At 38.7% G+C, this 21297-nt stretch overlaps 1 protein-coding gene and 1 long non-coding RNA gene across 2 annotated transcripts in view; one reads left to right on the top strand and one right to left on the bottom strand.

Annotated features, from left to right (window-relative positions):
- The window catches only part of LOC119863998, a 73160-nt gene extending 62435 nt beyond the window's left edge, over positions 1-10725 (bottom strand). Inside the window, exon 1 of the long non-coding RNA XR_005372785.1 lies at positions 9813-10725. This is a non-coding gene — a long non-coding RNA (uncharacterized LOC119863998). The remainder of the gene's footprint in view (positions 1-9812) is intronic.
- A 3763-nt stretch (positions 10726-14488) lies between these two features.
- TCHHL1 (trichohyalin like 1) lies at positions 14489-18491 on the top strand. Its single transcript, XM_038560619.1, has 2 exons — positions 14489-14640; positions 15127-18491. Exons 1-2 carry the CDS (start codon positions 14503-14505, stop codon positions 17704-17706), a joined length of 2718 nt encoding a protein of 905 aa, XP_038416547.1. The 5' UTR covers positions 14489-14502; the 3' UTR covers positions 17707-18491.
- Positions 18492-21297: the final 2806 nt, after the last annotated feature.

Below are 21297 nucleotides of genomic sequence, written 5' to 3'. Positions count from 1 at the left end.
CTTCTACAGAAAATTCCCTATAAAATCTGCCCCTAATTGGAAGAAATATCTATTATGAAGAAGGCTTAGCTTCAAGACTTGGAATTTGAATTAGAATTTTTTCATACACAAGCACTTAAAATCTCATGAAGCAAAGGCAAGGTGTTTCTCAAACAACTCCAGAGTTCAAATTTTAAAACTGTCTACGTAGTCTGTAGTGCTCAGTTCTGTGCCCCCAGTCTTTGATGAGGTTAAGAATATTACTACCTTTGTTCATTTTAACTGAGAGGGAGCCTGCTCAGGATCTTGTAAACATATATTTAGCTTTAAAGCAATAAAAGATAACAGCATTTTGGGGGAGGGAAAGGGAAAATTTGTGAACAGAAAGACAAGTTTGTAGAGGCCCTTAGATGAGCCAAGACCCATCAGCCCACAATCCTTTGAGGCCTATTGATACTACGCTGGAGACATTCTTGTTGAAATGAGTGGACTATATAAAAAACAATAAAAGTTTGGCAAATAGTTATTTTTGTCTCTTTTTATTAAGCATTAAATAACTCAAGATCTAATGGTTTTTAACTGATGTAAGCTCCCATTTAAGGGTATTTAGCTACTATTATCTATGTCTAAATATGAAAAAGGGGGAAAAATCTGTTTTCCCCAACCATTTTTTCCTGTTAGGGTGAGCCCTACATTATTTCCATCTCCAAGCTACAATTCTCTTTCCAGGGGTTTTTATTCTTCACTGCACAGCTTTCCGTTCTTTCAGGGACTCACTAGTCATGATATATAAAATTGTTTGTATAATGTGTTTGTTAATTCTTCCTTCTGAGAATACAGCAGCTTCTTGGTCTCTGATGTCTGATAAGCCAATAGTAGAAAATGGCCTGAAAGTTCAGTTCAATATTACAGAAATTGTAGGTGACCTGTTGACTTAAGCAGCATATCCCTGAGGTGACACAATCAGAAGATGCTTAATACTAATCAGACCAAAGTATAAAATTGTTATCTAAAAATCCAAACACCCCTCTGCCACCTGCTGAAGTCTATATTCAGCATTCATACCTTAGCAACTAGGAATAAGTCCAAGAAGACCCTAATCCAGGATAGGATCGTTTCTAATTGTGAGGGTCCCAGGTGAGATGTTCGAAGTTACTTAACATTTTGATCAATGGTGGAGAGAAAAAAGCTAAGCCTATAGCTCCTGAGAATCATTCTGCTAGAGTAAGGTGACAATTTCTGCAAGGAGCACTAGCGTCTCCCTCACTTTAACACAAACAGTAGATACCCACAAAAGGCAGAACCTGGGAATCCCTGATGCCCTTGGAACTTCATCTCTTTCAAATGATTTCTAACTGCAAAACTACTTTTCTCTTAAGGCAAGTGTAAACTTTTCCTTATTTAGTCTTCCTGGAAACCCTGGAAGAGCCTCACTGGCTCTCTCCAGGATCCTCTCAATGGGCACCTCCTTATAAATATCAGCCCCAGGATACTCCTGAAATATATACTCATCATATAAGCTACAATTCACCTATAATAAAAAACAATCAAAGCCCACAGGCTTCTTGCAGCACTTTACAAGATGAGGAAAGGGCCAATTTCCAAAGAAGAAAGTATTGTCTCATCACAGTTATAATAACATGTAGTTAGAAAAAAAATGTCAGCCAGTACATGCCCTATGGCTCTTCTTTTATTCATTGGCAGGAGATCATACTGGCAAGCCAACCTTCCTGCACCACCTAAATAATGTACGTGCATGGGCAGAACCTTGAGGCTATTGGGCAACTGGCTGCTTAACTATAAACTGGGAGCTCTATTAACATCACCTTGGCTGCTACTGGGAAATGGGGTTGAGAGTTGAATATATATGATCTGTAATGGAAAAGCTGGTCTCCACTTTATGGGCTGAATTATGTCCCTCCTATAGGTTCATATGGGAATTCCTAACCCTCAGCACATTAAAATGTAGCCATGTTTGGAGATACATTATTTAGGTAATGAAATTAAAATGAGGTCATTAGGTGGGCCCTAATCCAATTGAATGCTGTCCTTATAAGAAGAGAAAACTTGGACATGGAGAGAGGGAAGATGATATGAAGACAAAGGAAGAAAATGGCCATTTACAAGCTAAGAATAGAGATCCTTGGAAGAGATCCTTCCCTCATGGCCCTCAGAAGAAGCCAACCCTCCCAACATCTTCTTATACCTCTAACATCCAGAACTGTGAGAAAATAAATTTATGTTGGCTAAGCCACCCAGCATGTGGCATTTTGTACTGATAGCTCTAGCAAACTAATATATCATATAAGATGAGGTTATGTTTCTAGGGAAACATCTGTATTTTAATGTGATGACCTTTATTTATCTTTTGACATCTTATAAGCAGATCCTGGTTCCTCAAAGACATTTTAGTAGATCTGCCATAGTTTAAATGGTACAGTGGAAAGACTGCTTCAAGGAACCAGAAGCCTGGTTTAATTAATTAATCCATTCATTCATTCAGCAAATATTTAATGAGTTCTTGCTATGTGCAAGGCATCCTAAGGCAATATGCATACAGTAGTGAAATAGTCCTTCTCACCTGTTTCTTCGTTTACTGTCTGTGTATCCTTATGCAAGTCACTTAGGCTTTCTGGGCCTCGTTTTGTATTTTGAACTATGAGGTTGAAATGGTTATTACCAAGGTATTCCTAGGACTGGAAAAACATAATTCTAACATTCAGTTTGTCCAACTGTATGGGAGAGCAAGACCCTAGCAGGAAAAAGAAACAATAAGAACAGGGACACACATAAATAGCTACAATTTTATGCATATAGCAAAAACCAATTATCCCTGCCATCACTCCATACTCCAAACAGTACATGCTGAAACAACAATGATGGTAGATAGACACCAAGGCCTGCTGAGGTCAGTTCTCCCATCCCTATAGCCCCTGAGTTAATGCTCCTCTGAGACCCATGCAGACAGTCACAGATGCTGCCTACCCCTCACACAATTGGTTTCTTGGGTTGTTTTTCCTTCCTTGTTTCCACATACTTTACATTCTACAATAATAAAACAGAGCCAACCCAGACTTGAGGCTTCACCTTGACACCTGCACTTCTTGGTGGTGCCTGACAGTGTAGCCCCTTCAGGTCTTTGTCAAAGATAATGGATTCTGAGTAATCATTTCGTCTCTCATCGGAACATGCCACATGGCAAAACTGAACTTCTAAAAGCAACTCAAATAATGCCTCACCCCAGCTTCTACCTTAAACTAAGAGAAAGCAGGAAAAAGAATTAAATGATGGTAATTATCAGAGCCTAGTTTAGCTTCAAAGATCTTGTCTTTCTAGCCAATCGCACCTGAAGTTCCTTCTATTTATCTCTCAAATTCCTCCCCAGAGTGTTTTCCTATCATCTAGGGTTTACTCACTGCGCGAAAAGACCCTAAACCTATCTCATTTTCTATGATTCTAGTACTATTAAAAATCATTGACCCTCTAATTTATGAACTTCACATATACATTTAATTACTCCCATTTGTTTCAGAGGAGAAAATGAAGTCCTAGAACTTGGTTCCACTCAAAATAAAAGTCAGTGGCCATTAGTTAAGTATGAACCCATCTCTGCTCTATCTTCTGCACTAATTATACATTGCTAGTATTTTCATTCAGTCCTAGTAATTAGTCTGCTCAGCAAGTATACTGGCATTGTAAGCCTCTGAAGATTGTGATCTATGTAGTATGTAATAAGCACATTTCCCTTCTTAGTTAAGAGCTGACAGTCACCAGGACACCTGGATGGCTCAGCGGTTAAGCTCTGCTTTCAGCTCAGGACGTGACCCTGGAGTTCAGGGATGGAGTCCCACATTGGGCTCCCTGAGGGGAGCCTGCTTCTCCCTCTGCCTATGTCTCTTCCGTCTCTCTCTCTCTGTCTCATGAACAAATAAATAAAATCTTTTTTTAAAAAAGAGCTGACAGTCACATACAACAACCTAAAATTAATGTAAAGCATAGATTTCTGAGTAGGTCATCATTTTCCAAATCCTCTGGACTTCCACAGCAAGCACTCAAGTTACAAAAACTTAAAAATTTAATTTCTATTTGTCATCACTCCCCTTTAAAAGAAAAAAATGAGTGTGGTATTTTCTGCAAGATAAAGGCTAAGATCTTCAATTTGGAATTTAAAGCCCTCCACACTCTAGAGGTAATATATCTTTTAATCCTGGCCCCCTCAATATCTCTTGAACCAAGCATGTTGTTAAAAGCACACTAGTCTATGTTGTCATCAGGACACCTTATGATTGTCCTTCCTTCAAAAGCTTACTGGCATAATTTATCTATTTGGAATGCCTCCCTCCCTAACTACCTGGACACTTTCTAATTAGTTTAATAGACCCAGATTTAGTCCCACCTCTTCCTTTGAGTCTTCCCTAATCATTCAGACACATATTCACTGAGATTCCAAGATAGCTATTATCTTTACTACTTACTCGTTAATTGATTACAATATTCTGCCTTAGTTGGCTTTATACTTGCTTCATCTTCCAACTAGATAGTAAAGACCTTGAAAACAAAGACTACACTTTGGACTTCTTTATTTTGTATATTCTTTCCAGGATAAACAATAAGCAATAGAACTCTATGAAATTCTGTTGAAATATGTGGAGTGTCTCACTAGAAAAATATATATTCTCAATAATTTCATCTAGGATTTCAAAAGTTCCTAGTCCCTATGAAGCTAAGGAGTTGTGAGAATTTGATGCATAATATAGATATTCAATTAATATTTGTCACATGAATTACTATAACCCTTATAGTTCTTTTAGTCCAAGGTTTCTACTACCCACCTAACATATCATCCTTCCCTCTGAATACTGAAGCCCTAAGTCCCTTTTTGTATTTTGAAAATTCCTCAATGTTGAACATTGCTTAATGTTCACAAAGAGGAGGAAGAAGTTTGGGTGGGGTTATGGACACAAAGCAGGATTCTATAAAGTAGAAGAGACTTAGGCAGGTATAAATTTTGATGGGAAAAAAAAAACAAATAGAGACTGCAGCATAGAAAAGAGAGGGAATTATCAACATACATGATTTCCTGAAAAGACAGGAAAACCAGGATCCAGAGAGGAAGAGAGATTAGGCTTAGATGGATGCCTTTTCTAATGTAACAAAAAGAAACCATGCATGTAAATAGGTGCCAGTAAATTTGTAGTTTGGTGGAAGAAAGTTAAGGGATTCTCCTCTGATGACTTTTATTTTATTTATGAAGTAAACAGGCAGGACCATCTTCTAAGAGTAAGGGGCTGGGGAGGTTGTCAGATAACCAAAGGAAGTAGAGATGATTTAAAATAACTTTTGTAAAAAAAAAAAAAAAAAAAAAAAAAAAAAAAGGAAAAATAACTGTTGTAAGGGCACCTGGGTGGCTCAGGGGTTGAGAGTCTGCCTTCAACTCAGGGTGTGATCCCAGGGTCCTGGGATCAAGTTTCCCAACAGGCTCCCCACAGGGAGCCTGCTTCTCCCTCTCCTGTATCTCTGCCTCTCTCTCTGTGTCTCTCATGAATAAATAATAATGCTTTTTAAAAATTAAACTAAAATAAAATAAGACAAAGTAAAACAACTGTTGTATTACAAAACTAGTGATCAAAACAATTTAGAAATGGCACAAAAATAGGCACATAGATCAATGGAACAGAATAGAAAATCCTGATATAAAGCCACAAATATACGGTCAATTAATCTTTGACAAAGCAGGAAAGAATAGCCAATGGGAAAAAGACAGTCTCCTCAACAAACAGTGTTGGGATAATTGGACAACATGCAAAAGAATGAAACTGTATCACTTTCTTACACCACACACAAAAACAAATTCAAAATGGATTAAAAACCTAAACATGAGACCTGAAACCATAAAAATCCTAGAAAAGAACACAGGCAGTAGCTTCTTTGACATTAGCCATAGCAACTTCTTTCTAGATACACCTCCTCAGGCAAGGGAAACAAAACAAAAATAAACTGTTGGGATCACATCAAAATAAAAAGCTACAGAGCAAAGGAAACAATCAACAAAAACTAAAAGGCAATGGTAGATCTTTGCAAATGACATATCCTATAAAGAGCTAATATCCAAAAATATATAAAGAATTTATAAAACTCAACAACCCAAAACAAATAGTCCAATTAAAAATGGGTATAAGACATGAGCAGACATTTCCCCAAAGAAAACATATAGATGGCCAAAAGATACATGAAAAGATACTCAACATCACTCATCAGAGAAATGCAAATCAAAACTGCAATGAGTTATTACCACACACATGTCAGAATGGCTAAAATCAACAACAGAAAACAGTAAGTATTGGTGAGACTGTAGAGAAAAAGGAACACCATGCACTGTTGATGGGAAAACTGTTCAGTGGTTCCTCAAAAAGTTAAAAGTAGAACTACCCTAAGATCCAGTAATCTTTGAACCCCAGTCCCATTCCTCAGAGAAAGATTCTTTTTTAAAAATTTGTTGTTCTTCTTCTCCTGGCATAACCTCTGGTAGTAAAATTTATCCATTTAAAATGACATATCCATGATGAAAGGGGGGGATTTAAATCACTTATGCTGCCTCTCTTCTCCACCCTCTTTCTCAGTTTTTAATATTTCATTATTCTAATCTGCAATTACCATTCTAATTCAAAATAATGGACTTATTTTTTCTTTTTCCAACAACTTTTGGTAGTACCACTTCCACTTTTACATTTCCAACCACAACCAAATATACCGTGCTTTGTACATACACTTGGAAACCAGTAAATGTCTACATTGCTATGTTAAAGCACTTAGGCACAGAAGCAAGATTGCTTAAGAGCGAAAAATGAATCTACCACTTAATAGCTTTGTAGCCTTGGGCAAGACACTTGACCTTTATTTTCCTTATCCTTGGTGCTCTGAAATTTCCAAGGATACATCTAGGTGAACATTTTGTTTGAACATTTTAAAATCTGAAATCTCTAGGAATCTTAATTTGATAAATTAATCTTTTATCTCCCTGCTCCTATTAGTAGGCTCTACTAAGTTGATTATGTAGGTTTCTTACTTTTTCTCTCACCTCTTACATTTCTCTTTTTGCTTTATATTCTAAAATTTTACTATCCAAAGAGGTAGCCACTAGGTGAATATGGCTATCTGCATTTAAGTTTAAATTAATACATATTATTTTTGTATATATTTTTTATTGGAGTTCGATGTGCCAACATATAGCATAACACTCAGTGTTCGTCCCATCAAGTGCCCCCCTCAGTGCCCATCACCCAGTCACCCCAACCCCCCACCCACCTCCCTTTCCACCACCCCTTGTTCGTTTCCCAGACTTAGGTGTCTCTCATGTTCTTTCACCCTCACTGATATTTCCCACTCATTTTCTCTCCTTTCCCCTTTATTCCCTTTCACTATTTTTTATAATTCCCAAATGAATGAAACCATATGTTTGTCCTTCTCTGATTGACTTACTTAACTCAGCATAATACCCTCCAGTTCCATCCATGTCGAAGCAAATGGTGGGTATTTGTCGTTTCTAATGGCTGAGGAATATTCCATCATATACATATACCAAATCTTCTTTTCCATTCATCTTTCAATGGACACCGAGGCTCCTTCCACAGTTTGGCTATTGTGGACATTACTGCTAGAAACATTGGGGTGCAGGTGTCCTGCGTTTCACTGCATCTGTATCTTTGGGGTAAATCCCCAGCAGTGCAATTGCTGGGTCTTAGGGCAGATCTATTTTTAACTCTTTGAGGAACCTCCACACAGTTTTCCAGAGTGGCTGCACCAGTTCACATTCCCACCAACAGTGCAAGAGGGTTCCCTTTTCTCCACATCCTCTCCAACATCTGTGGTTTTCTGCCTTGTTAACTTTCCCCATTCTCACTGGTGTGAGGTGGTATCTCATTGTGGTTTTGATTTGTATTTCCCTGATGGCAAGTGATGCAGAGCATTTTCTCATGTGCTTGTTGGCCGTGTCTATGTCTTCCTCTGTGAGATTTCTGTTCATGTCTTTTGCCCATTTCATGATTGGATTGTTTGTTTCTTTGCTGTTGAGTTTAATAAGTTCTTTATAGATCTTGGAAACTAGCCCTTTATCTGATACGTCATTTGCAAATATTTTTTCCCATTCTGTAGGTTGTCTTTTAGTTTTCTTGACAGTTTCTCTTGCTGTGCATAAGCTTTTAATCTTGATGAAGTCCCAATAGTTCATTTTTGCTTTTGTTTCCCTTGCCTTCATAGATGTATCTTGCAAGAAGTTGCTGTGGCCAAGATAAAAAGCGTGTTGCCCACACTCTAGGATTTTGATAGATTCTTGTCTCACATTTAGATCTTTCATCCATTTTGTGTTTATGTTTGTATATGTTGTAATAGAATGGTCTAGTTTCATTCTTCTGCATGTGGCTGTCCAATTTCTCCAGTGCCATTTATTTGAAGAGACTGTCCTTTTTCCAGTGGATAGTCTTTCCTGCTTTGTCGAATATTAGTTGACCATAGAGTTGAGGGCCCATTTCTGGATTCTCTGTTCTGTTCCATTAAACAACGTGTTTGTTTTTGTGCCAGTACCACACAGTCTTGATGATCACAGCTTTGTAGTACAACCTGAAATCTGGCATTGTGATGCCCCTGACTCTGGTTTTCTTTTTCAGTATTCCCCTGGCTATTTGGGGTCTTTTCTGATTCCACACAAATCTTATGATGATTTGTTCCAAGTCTCTGAAGAAAGTCCATGGTATTTTGATAGGGATTGTATTAAATGCGCAAATTGCCTGGGTAGCATTGGCATTCCATGTTCATGGATTGGAAGAATTAATATTGTGAAAATTAATACATATTAAATAAAATTTAAAATTTAGTTTCTCACTCTAGCCACATTTCAAACCACATATATAGCTAGTGGCTATCACATTGGACAGTGCAAATATCTAAAGTTCTATTGGAAAATGCTCTTCTAAAGGATTTTGTCAATATTGTGAGATATTTTAAAATTCTAATTGTTTTTTATTTATTTCATTTCATGTTTGTATTTAATTTCATCTAAAAATACCATTTTCTTTTCTGATTTTTGTTCTTTGATTATTCTTTTGGAGCATCCTAGTCTTGCCTCAATTAATCTCTTGGGAGTATATTAATTAGAGGTTTCTTTTTAATCTTTCTTCTACATCCTGAATTATATCTATTTCCTCTGGGACCAAGAGGAAATTTGTCTGTTTGTCTTACTCTTTTTTTCATGCTGCTGATTTATTAATATACCTGAATATTCTTGGTTGCTCCTTTACATCAACTAAAAGATCTGAGTTTCTTCTGATTTGTATAAATATGTCTGTTTTCACACCAACTCTCTTACTTGTGGCAGGCTGAAGGAGAAACCTGTCAATTTGCAGAGAAATGGCTGTCTGGCTGCAGATCTGCCTTTTCCCACCCTCAACTAATGCCATATGGAGAATATCTACACTAGATGCTCTGGCTTTCAGTCCATCCATTAATCAACAAATATGACAGAGCACCTACTATAGTCCAGATACTTATACAGCTTCTGAGGATAATATGGAAAATAAGATACAGAGTTCTGCCTTCAAGGAGTTTACATTTAACATTTTTAGGACTTTTGTTCAATTTCTTTAGGAAAGAGTCATTTGGAGTTTTGCTAGAAAGGTTAGGCAATATAGCATATGCCCAGATGTCTATGTTCTATGCTCTAAAGTGGAGGAGGGATATGGGAATGGCCACTAAAACAGAAGTTCCTCACATAAACTCTCAATTACTTTCCCTATTTAAAGCCCAACTTCCCCAACTTCCTACTCCCACCTCCATCATACCTGCTAATTCTGAGTCCAGAGTTTCTCCAGGTTTTGAAGGCTGAACCTACTCTCATCTCTGCCCCTCCTTCATAACACATTCTGGGCTGTGCCTTTCTCCATTTGTTTATATTATGAACATTCAAGCATCCACTTTTCAACTTCCATAAATTTCCTGAATCTAAGCTATAATTCTCCAGTTCTGCTTATAGTTCTGGTACATTTATTTCTTGTATATTTTTATTTTAGAGGATTCCTGGAAAGACAAAAGAATATACATTTGCTCAGTCTACCATCATCTTGAACACTTTTATAATAAGAAAAAAGATAACAAAATTATAAATAAAAGCTGGAGTCTTCTTCTTTGCTTGTTACATTTTCCAGTATTACAGAGAATCATTAAAAATTGCTGTGTTAGCAGGACACCTGAATGGCTCCCTCAGTTAGGTGTAGGACTCTTGATTTCAGCTCAGGTCATGATCTCTGGTAATGATATCCAGTCCCACATCTAGGCTTCACACTCAGGCTTTCCACTCAGGGTAGAACCAGTGTGTCCCTTTCTCTCCTTCTCTGCCCCTCCCCTGCCCACACGTGGCTATCTCATAAATAAATAAATCTTTTTTAAAACTGCTTTATTAGCCGTCTTTTCCGAAGTAGCCTTCATATGGGTTTTATTTGGAGCCTTCACTGAAGACTTCAGGTGTGGCCTTTGAAAAGCAATAGACTTTCAAACATAGTTCTTTATTATTTGTTTGTTTGTTTATTTGAGAAAGAGACAGAGAGAGAGATAGCCCACATGTGAGCAGGGAGCGACAGAGGGAGAAAGAGAGAGAATCTCAAATAGGATCCACTCTAAGCTGGGGCTGCGTTCCATGAGATCATGACCAACCTAAAATCAAAGGTCCAGCACTTAACACACTGAGCCACCCAGGCACCTCAGATACAGTTCTTTATTAATCAATTTCTTTTCACTGTGTCTCTCTCCCTTTCTTCACTGTCCCTGCACAAAATTAGAAGGGAGAGGACATCATGAAGGGACTATTAGAGATCTCTTTTTGGAAGAAGAAAGGTCAACCAGGTCTTTTTTTCAGTAATAGTAGAATTGTTTATGGTTTATTATATAGCAATCTAAATAACTTTTTTAAACAAAAAAGTATTCTTACCCTATCCTCCCAACTCTCTCTTGCCTCTGCCAGACCTTGAGTCATTACCCACCCAGAAGTATGAGTATTTTTTTTTATTTATTTATGATAGTCACAGAGAGAGAGAGAGAGAGGCAGAGACACTGGCAGAGGGAGAAGCAGGCTCCATGCACCGAGAGCCCGACGTGGGATTCGATCCCGGGTCTCCAGGATCGCGCCCTGGGCCAAAGGCAGGCGCCAAACCGCTGTGCCACCCAGGGATCCCGAGAAGTATGAGTATTAATTAAAGTCTTAAGTAAGCTCTGAAAAAATAGGAATGCCTATAAAAGGGCTGAGGAGAAAAAAAAAAAAAAAAGGGCTGAGGAGACAGCCCTTACATTGTTCAAGATCCAAACCTGGATGAGCACTGGGTGTTATTCTGTATGTTGGCAAATTAACACCAATAAAAAATAAATTTATTATTTAAAAAAATAAATAAAAAATAAAAATATAGATATTTAGGGTTGGAAGAGTTCTGTGCTCTTCACTGTAAGCCACTCCAGCCTTGCCTCCTGCTGTGACAGGACTTCCCTATAACCCAGCCAATGGATTGTGATTCAGCCTCTACTTGACAGTTCCAGTGACAGGGATCTTGTTAACCTTAGGACCAGTCTACATCATTGTCAGACAACACCGCTCCTTAAAGAGTTCTTAACAAAAACTAAAGACTTCTTTTTAGAAATTATCAATCACTGATTCTAGCTCTATTCTCTGGCTTTACACAGAATAAGGAATTCAACATAATGGAGATACCATGAGCTCAGAGATATATTCTTGAGGCATTTCAATTCTAAATCCAGGTTTGTCATTTATTGGGCACATGGCCATAGGCAAGTTACTTAACAGCTAAGAGCCTTAACTTCCTTATCTGCTAAAAGAGGATAATAACTACTTAAAAGGTCTATGAGGATTAAGTAAGAAAGTAAGACAGCCCACGTAAAGTACTTGGTGTGTCTTAGGTGTTCAATGAATTTAAGTTCCTTTCTCTTCCCATCCCATTCCTCATCCCCATGAAAACCCTTCAAACATTTTAAAACAGCTGTTATGCTCCCCTTTCTTTCCAATCCAGCCTTGATGTTAATGTTTCCTTCAACCATTTCTCATGAAACTGGCCTGTGACCTCCAGAGCAGGGATACAGAACTTACTCAACTTTAAACACCACAGTGCCTGGCATAATGGCTGAGAAATAGTTGGTACTCAGGAGATGTTGATTGATCAGAATTAAGATGATCTTCACATGCCAATCCCAATTCTCAGAAAGAGGTTTCTGTCTTTTAGGACAATGTTGAGAAATTTCTTTACAGGTGGAAACCTATCAACATGGATTTCCCTACTGCCTCCCTCAAAAAAAAACTCAGTTCCCTTGTACTTGCTTTGATTATCAGGAAGATCAGGAAAAGGTTTTGCTCAATAGTGATGCTGTCCTTAGCCTCAGACTTATAAAATTACCTCCATCTCCACCCCTCCATTCTCTTGGTATTTGCCTTTTACACTTGTTTTCATGGGTCTATTTCTTACATCCTTTTACAAGCAGGCAAGAATAGGGACTCCCAGGTGGCTCAGTGGTTGAGTGTCTGACTTTGGCTCAGGTCATGATCCCAGGGTTCAGGGATCGATTCCCTGCTTCTCCCTCTGCCTATGTCTCTGTGTCTCTCTGTGTGTCTCTCATAAAAAAAAAGTCTTTTAAAAAAATGCAGGCAAGAATGTTTTCAAACATACTCTATATCTTTTTAAATATCTAATAAAACAACAAATCTAATTCTCCTGCTAATTAAATATTCTCTCTGAAGAGGGATCCAGATCCAGAAGGTAATAAAAACATTTACCAGTTTAGCATCTCAGTCTCTCCTCCACTTGTCCTCAGATTGGTGGTTTCTAGGTCTCTCTTTTCCTTTCACAAAAAGAACACAGGACTGTGGATGCCCATTTCTAAGCTCCTTGAATTATAAAAGCACCTTTAAAGAGCAGATATCAATCACTTTTTTAAAATGGTATATCCTAGGTAAGTAAGCAAAGTTCTGCACACCCAGCAAGATTTTTTTTTCTAACTCTGCCTCTGGGCAAGGAGAGTAGAGCATTGAAACACCTGAATTAACTGGTATCTCCACTCTTGTCACATGGCTCAGTGGGGCCTCTATTTTTAAACACATGATTGACACCCATCTGTCCAGCTAGGTCAAATACAGTCCATCCTGTGGGCAGAGGGAGGAATCAGATGACTTCTGAGGTCCCTGCCAGCCCTATGATTTGTCAAACAGAAATGTAATTGTGTTCTCAGCTCAAAAAAAAAAAAAAAAAAAAAAAAGCCAACACCACTCCAAAGATTCTTCAAAACTATAAGTCAGTGAATGAAACAAAATATCCCCTCTCCTTCCTTTGGATGAGTCTAAAGGCAAGACTTAACTGAAGCTGCCTAAAGAAGGAAATAAAAATAAGAGAAGCTGACAGTAGACAAGGAGGGGAGAACTGGGTTTGGTGGTGATGAATCAGAGCATTACACCCGGAAGGTGTCTCCTTCCTAACTGTGCAATTAGGAACTCAATAAAAGGTTTGAACGCCTGCTGTCAGCTCACAGCCTGCTGCACATTTTATTCTTCTTGCTCTCATTCGTGAACAAGGTAAGTCTCATAGGCTATATGCTTGAGCATACTTGGGATCTCGGTTGCTGCTCTGCTTATATGTGAGATTGTGTAAGAATTCCAGAGGAGACATATCTCAAGTCTAATCGAGCACCATTACTGCCACTAAACTGGGAGCTCCAGCCCCCCAGATGCATTCTTTGCTTTGGAACTACTTTGAGCATTGTCTTTTTTAAAAAAATATAAACTGTATGACGTAGGCATGAATAGTATTTAACAAGATCCAGGACCCGGGACTCAAGGCTATATTAAAATGAAAATACAGAGTCATTTAAGTGATGGTTAATGACTGAGGGGTCAGAATTCTATTTGTTTTTCCAGTGAATTCACTAAGCCATGTCTTCTTGGTAAAAACATGTTGCTTCAGTCTGCATAGGGGTTGATACTTTTGGCATTACTTCTCTTTCTTCTAGAAGCTTTATTAACTTTAAAAATTATACTTTCCTAAGCAGAGGAGTTATGCCAAGCCAAGGTAGGAGGAAAATAGGTGGACACTCTCAGTTAATGCTGGAAGGATTGGTCCCATTCTGTCGACATCATTTGCACATTTCAGTACTTATATTTGTATTCTTTTTCCACTTCTTTTTGCAATACAGCTTTCTCTGAACACGTGTCATTGTTTTCCACAGAGTGGGATGAAGTGTTGCTTCTAATATCTACCTGTGCCAGATCTGATCTCACCACATTATCTGGTACAAAACTAATCATTGAAATTCTGATACAAAAAAGAAGAAATTCTGATACAAGATATTAATAGATAGAGATAAACAGAATAGAGTATATGATGCCAGTAGAACTGTGGGATGGACAGAGAAAAGGATAACCTCAGTATCTCCTTCCTGAAAAAAAATGAACTTTGTTCTTTCTCACAGTTTCCTGAGTTGGGAAAGATGCCTCGGCTCCTGAGAGATGTCCTCTGTATAATCAAGACATTCCACAAGTATGCCCAGGAGGACGGTAACAAGGCAACACTGACCTGTACAGAGCTGAAACAGCTCATTCAGGGCGAGTTTGGGGACATTCTTCAGGTGTGGTATTCACAGAGCTCTGGAAATTCTCCCCCACTTACCCTTTCTCCATAATCTATGCAAGATGTGCATAGATGATCCCTGCCTATTTTACATTTGGCTACCAATTCTCAGCACTCACTGATTTTGAACAATTTTTTCCAATCTCAGCTCCCTACTGCGTGCAATTGCTTAATCGACCTTATAGAGGAAAATGAGGTTTTCCTCCCTGGGGCTATGCTTCAGCAAAGTAGGTTCTGAAAGGAGTCATGAGCCAGTATACATATAAATGCAACTCAGAGTGATGTAAAAGTTCCTTCTTAGCATAGCTCCCTGGCGAAAAATGGTATCCAGAATCAACAAACTCATACTGTTTGGGGAAATTTTCACTAGGTCTTGAGGAATAATGTTTTTTAAAAAAAAAAAAGGATTCTTGGGAGACATGCAGATACTATGGGTGCTTGACTTCATATAAATAGGCTGATTTCTCACTGTGTTTTCATGCAGCCATATGCCATTCATGCTGTGGAGAAAAACTTGAACCTTCTGAATATTGACAAGAGCACCATCAGTTTTGATGAATTTGTTCTTGCAATCTTCAACCTTTTGAACCTCTGCTATCTTGATATACAATCCTTACTAAAATCAGAACCAAGACAAGTGTCTAAACCAGAGGAGAAGCCAGATGATCTAGATCTTCAGGTGACCAGTAGCACTGGCCAGCAGACAGAACAAACTCCACCAACTCAAGACAGAGTGGTACCTCCTTCAGGAATGACATCATCAGCTCAGCTCAGCTTCGTGGGAAGGGGGGCAGTTGGATACAATGGGGCCAAAAACACCAAGACTTACAATCTGCCAGTAGAAGCATCCGGGCGCAATGACCCTGAGAACCAACACCCAGAAGGAGATCAATGGAGCCAGGATGTGGCCCAAGATGTATCAGCAACAAGAGACAATGGAGTTCAACTTGAGACAAATAAGCTAACAGCAGATTCAGAACAGACTGACAGTCCCACAAAGCAGGAGAGACAGGAAAAGGAGAGTCCCAGGGAAAGAGATAAACCAGTCAGGGAACAAAGTGACACGAAGAAAAGTGATCGATTTGGAGAACACGAAGGGAACCTGAGACTCCAAAGTTCTCCACCAGGAAAAACAACAAAGAGGCCTTCCAAAGATCAGAAAGTTGCAACAGAAAAGGATGTTAAGGAACATTCTAAAACACAAGAACTGTCGCTGACAGGAAAATATGAGCCCAGTTCAGAGCATACCAATCTACCAGAACAAGCTACTGCCCAGAAACCATTGCAGACAGAGAAACTAACTGATCCTGACGATGATGGTAGTACATTTGAGACCCAAGGACAAGGAGAGGATGCCGATAGGACACCACCTGAAACAAAGAATCTAGCTGAATCTGGGGATGACAGTAGAGCATCTGAGACCCAAGAACCACCAGCACAAGAAAAAAAACATGAAACAAAGGACCTGCTTGTCCAAGGTGATATCAGAAATGTTTCAGAAATACCTGATGCTCAAGTTATAAGGAAGAAGAGGAGAAGCCCTATGGCCCATGGAACAGCAGGGCAGAAAGAAAATGAGAGAAAAATTCAGCTATCAACCCTGGAAGACCAATCACAGGATGGGAAGTATCAGGAACTCCAAGAGTCATCAAAAGAAAGGGATGCTGTAGAAGATTCTAAAACACAAGTGTCAAGCTCAGAAGGAGAACAGAACCATTCTGAAATTGAAAGAGCAGTCACCCCAGGAGAAGAGGCAAGACATGCTGAGGAAGGCATAGCAGAAGCACGTATGAGCAGCAAAAACGCCCCTGCAGCAGAAGAGACACCAGGAGCAAGAGAAAGAACACAAGACTTAGCACCACTCAAGAACCCGTCTGGAGAAGAAAATGAGAATGTCACCAAGACTCATGACAAGCCAGTCAAGGAGGATGTTGGTTATCTGGGAGAGGATCCCGAGGCCACAATCACACAGAATAATGAGAGTTTTTGGGAAATTCCCAATAGCCTTACTCCAGAGGATGGTGACAACAGCTCAGAGACAACTGATCCACCTGTGCAAGGAGATTCCCAGAATAAAGTAGACCCTCTTAGAGAGTCTATGGAAAGAAGTCACAATAATAACCCAGACACTAAGAAACAGGTAGCACTGGGTGAGGAAAGCAGAACTCAGGAGGCAGTGGTGCTGGAAGTCAGAGGAGAAGATAAGCTCACCGAGGAATCAGAATGGGCTGCCAGAGAAGAGTACAGGAGTCAGGGCTTAGGGACCAAAGACCAAGGTCCAGCTGTGCACCCTGATGGACATCCAGAAGCACAGAAGTCCATATCAAGAGGAGAAAACAGAAAGTCCCTTGAGACAGAGATCCCAGGTACACTGGAGGCAGATGTCACTGACCAGTCTTCCATAAGACAGCTTTCAGCAGAGGAAGACAGCAGAAAAAAGTTAAAGGCACAGAGCCCAAGTACCAAAGGAGAGGAAAGTAGAGCACAGGAGACCCAGGAGGCTCCAGTAAAAAATCTGGATGACAATTCAGCCTCCTCCAAAGCACACTTTGAAAGAGATGAACCTGCAACATTAGAGGAGGATGAAGGCCCCCAATATTTGGCAGGAGAAGCCAATGACCAACAAAATCCAGCCAAGAAAGGATATGATGTTTCAGTCCCCCAGTCAAGCCTTGTAGAGAAGATGCAGATGGACCAAGAATCTGGTTCTGTGGAGAGAAGTACAATCTATTCCAGTCCTCTGTACCAGTACCTGCAAGAGAAGATACTGCAACAAATGGATATGACCCCAGTGGAGCAGCAAAATCAAGCTCTGTCAGCTAGAGCGTCAAGCCCAGAGCTCCTCAACAACCAGTCAAGTGCATCCCTCACCAGTGAGGGCTCAGATTGTCCCATCATCTTCAGTGACAGCCAAGCATTACAATATTACAACTGGGAACATCTGCCTGATGCAGATCCTTCTGATGCACAGCAAACATCAGCTCCCCAAGCCTCAGATATGCAGGGCCACCCTCAGGAAAAGAAATCAGTACTACAAAGGGAGGCAAGCACCAAAAAGCAGTGAATCATTATGATCCCAGAAGAAATTCCAAGGAACTTCATACATCTCAACATGTCCCAGACTTCTTCCCTCCCAATCACCCTCAATGCTCACATGCACACATTGAGAAGCAAATTAATAATTCTTTAAATTCCTTTCCTAGATCTCTACAAAAGCAAATAAGGAAGTATTCAGCAGTGGGAGATGCCACCAAAGAAATATCACACCAAAAATCCTACCATATGATGATACTTCCAAGTACCAAAATGGATTTTCTCATGAGACAGTTTTTCACAATTTACCTGTCATTAGGAATAGGAAAAAAATCCTTTCATATCTTTAACATATGTCGATTTCTTCAATTGATTTGTTGGCTTTTTATAATGTGGCTATAGTGAGTATGAGACTCTGCAATACCACCCCCATAAAATAAAATTAATTCATATATGCCAATTATTCTGCTTCATGACATTTCCTAACAGAGTTCAAGTTTATCCTAAAATTTTATCCTTCAAGACAATCTCAGATATCACCATAACATAAAATAATTATGACTTTCTAGCACCCAATCAGAGTAGATTCATGACTCTTTGTTAATGTCCAGGTGCAACTAAATTATGCCACAGATTCATTCATTCATTCCTTTAAATCCCACTCCTTACACAGTGTTTTCAAAGCTTCTGGCTCAAATAAGCAAGAATAATTATGAAGGAGACACAGAATGTAAATCTAATGTATGTTTCATTCCATAAGAAGCTCTTATAACCAATGCTCCACTAAGCCTACAAAATGTTTACCTATATGGTTTGTTGACAGTAATGTGGAAAAAGTAGGAAATAAATAACCTCATTATCAATATCTTCTGCTGCTGTTTTTTTCCCCTTTATTTCTCCATCTAGCCTTGGAAACACTGATCAGAAACAAAAACAATCTTAGGAGATTTGCAGTTATTTTAAAACACTGCTATTAGGGGAACCTTGATGGCAAAGTAGGTTAAGCAGCTGACTTCTGGTTTCAGCTCAGGTCCTGATCTCAGTGTTGTGAAAGCAAGCCCAATGTGGAGCTCTGTGCTGAGTGCGGAATCAGCCTAGAGTTTCTCTTTCCCTCTCCCTTTGCTCCTCCGCCTGCTCTGGTGCACACTTAAACGCTCTCTCTCTAAAATAAATTTAGAAATCTTTAAATAAATAAATAAATAAATAAATAAATAAATAAATAAATAAATAAATAAATGCCTGTGATTAAAGGATGATGCCTCAGAGCTAGTAATGACTTAGAAAAAGAGTAAAATAGATATCATATGTTTCCTGAAGCCAAAATGCCCCATCTCCTGTTGCATCCTGCCTTCAAGGTTAAATCTTCTTCCACTCCATCCCACACCTCTTCCAGAATCTAAAATTCCCCTGTACTTCCTTGCCCTCCAACATTTTCAGCTCTGTTCATTCTACCTTTGATCATGAATGAATATCCCAATATAAATGCATACATACATACATACATACATACGTACATACTCTTTAATGACCAGGAGACATGAGGCAACTCACAAAAAAGAAAAATATATACTAGAGCTTAAACTCATCAGTCTTTCTCACAAACCACTAGCAATATATGTCAGGAACCACAAAAATGACAAAGGTTATATGTAACAAATTGCAAAAGAAGCTATACAGATAGCCAATAAATATATGAAATCCTCACTAGACTTAAAGGAAATGCAGATTAAAAATAATTTTTTCACTTATCAAGTTATTAAATGCTATTTGTTTTTAATAAGCACACAGTGATTTGATTATGGAAACACAGAAACTCTGTAATACAGATGATAGATATATAAATGAGTACAACCTTCCCAGATGGCAATTCAATAATACACACAAAAACATTTTTAAATATTTCCCAGATGACATTATAAGGAAATAATCAGGAATGCGTATAAAAATTCATCTACAAAGATATTAGTTGTAGTGTACTAAAGATAGCAAAACCCAAAAAAATATTTTAAAAAAAAATATAGCAAAACCCAGAAACAACCTAAATGTCCATCATTACAGGAATTGTTAACTAAATCATGGTCACTGCATACTGTGGAATGTCAAAAATCATGACAAATTATGAGATTATATTATAATTGTAGAATTATAAGATTTTATTTAATTGAGAAGGGATTCATAAAATACTAAGCTTCCAATGATTATAAAATGGTAAATGGAGTATGATTCCACTTAAAGATTAATAGATAAATAGGCAGAGTATGAGAACAAAAATCTCAACAGTAGCTATCTCTATATGACATTTATTTCCTGATTTGAGATTTTCTTCATTTTCAAAAAATAAATAATAGTTTTTAAACACTCTCTTCACACTCAAGCAACCATCCAATTTTTCTCTCCCTCTTTCTGCCCTCTGTTCTATCCCTACCACAAAGCAATATTTTTTCCACCATCCTATAAATATTCTTCCTTTGAAGATGGAATTGCCCTTCATCTGACAAGCCTAGAGACCGCTAACCTCCATGTTTTGAGACCTGTTGTGGCAGTTCCTACTGATGACTGCCTCTCACTTTACTGGTCCTTCCCCTTCTCTTGTGGATTCTTCTCATCCAGTTCCCAAGACTGCAGGCTCTTACCAAAAGCTATTTTTTTCTGGACTTTCTCTCTGAGAAACTGTCCTTAGCCCAAGTTACTAGTGTCTCTTCTACAATGGTAAGTCGCAACTCACCTTGTTTACACTTGACCGAGCACTTCAATCCAATCTGTCCAATCGCTCACAAGATATGACCCCTAAGACTGCCAGTCACTCCCCCATTAAACTGGCTTGTCCTCCCAGTTTCCTCATTCTGTCCTCTCTATACCATTCTATCTCTTTCAAAGGCATAAACTTTGTAATCGTCATTTACTTTCTTTTATTCTCCATATCTAATCCACTACAGTATCTCCCTAGTCTGCCTTAAACCCATTTTCCAGATCCATCCTTCATTCTCCACTCCTTATGGGCTTTCAAGTGCCCTCCACCTAAAATAATTTCTCTCCCTCCCCTTTTATTGAATTCCAATTCCTGCTTATCCTAGGATACAACCTCAGTGTTCAAGGTTGGATTTCATTCATTCATACCGAAATTTTTATTTAAAAATTTATGTTGATTCCAAATACTGGGTGAAGAATTGGAAATACAGAAGCGACAAGACAAACAGGTACTCTCTATCTTGGAGCTTGTATTCTAATGAGGGAAGGGAGAGACAAAGAGCAGACAGGTACAACCATAAATAAACAAGAGAATTCCAGATAATAAAGCAAGAAACACAATAGAGAGAGACAAGGGAGCAGGAAGTCAGAGGCAGGTAAAATGCTACTATAGAAGACTACTCAAACCTTTCCTGATGCTCCAGCAAAATCAGCAGGATTCTCCCCTGATTCCACAGTTTTGATTTGTGTCTCTTTTTCAAACTTCTTCCCATGAGTTACAGTTATTGTGTGCTTATCTTAGCTCTCCTCTTAGACTATAAGCTCCTTAGCAGCAAAGTTCATGACTTACACATCTTGCTATCCTTCATTAGCATGGAGATTAGCACCAAATGTGTATTGTGATCGCAATAGTTGTCTGTTGAATAAAATGAAT

This window comes from Canis lupus, chromosome 17, assembly GCF_011100685.1.
Source record: "Canis lupus familiaris isolate Mischka breed German Shepherd chromosome 17, alternate assembly UU_Cfam_GSD_1.0, whole genome shotgun sequence".
Classification (NCBI taxonomy): Eukaryota; Metazoa; Chordata; class Mammalia; order Carnivora; family Canidae; genus Canis; species Canis lupus.
Note: the sequence above shows the minus strand (reverse complement) of the source record. Positions and strands in the feature narration are given on the sequence as shown.

Coding starts and splice junctions, on each gene's coding strand:
- TCHHL1 (XM_038560619.1), top strand. CDS start 14,503: ATGCCTCGGCTCCTGAGAGATGTCCTCTGTATAATCAAGACATTCCAC. Junction 14,641..15,126: donor AGTTTGGGGACATTCTTCAG/GTGTGGTATTCA, acceptor GTTTTCATGCAG/CCATATGCCATTCATGCTGT.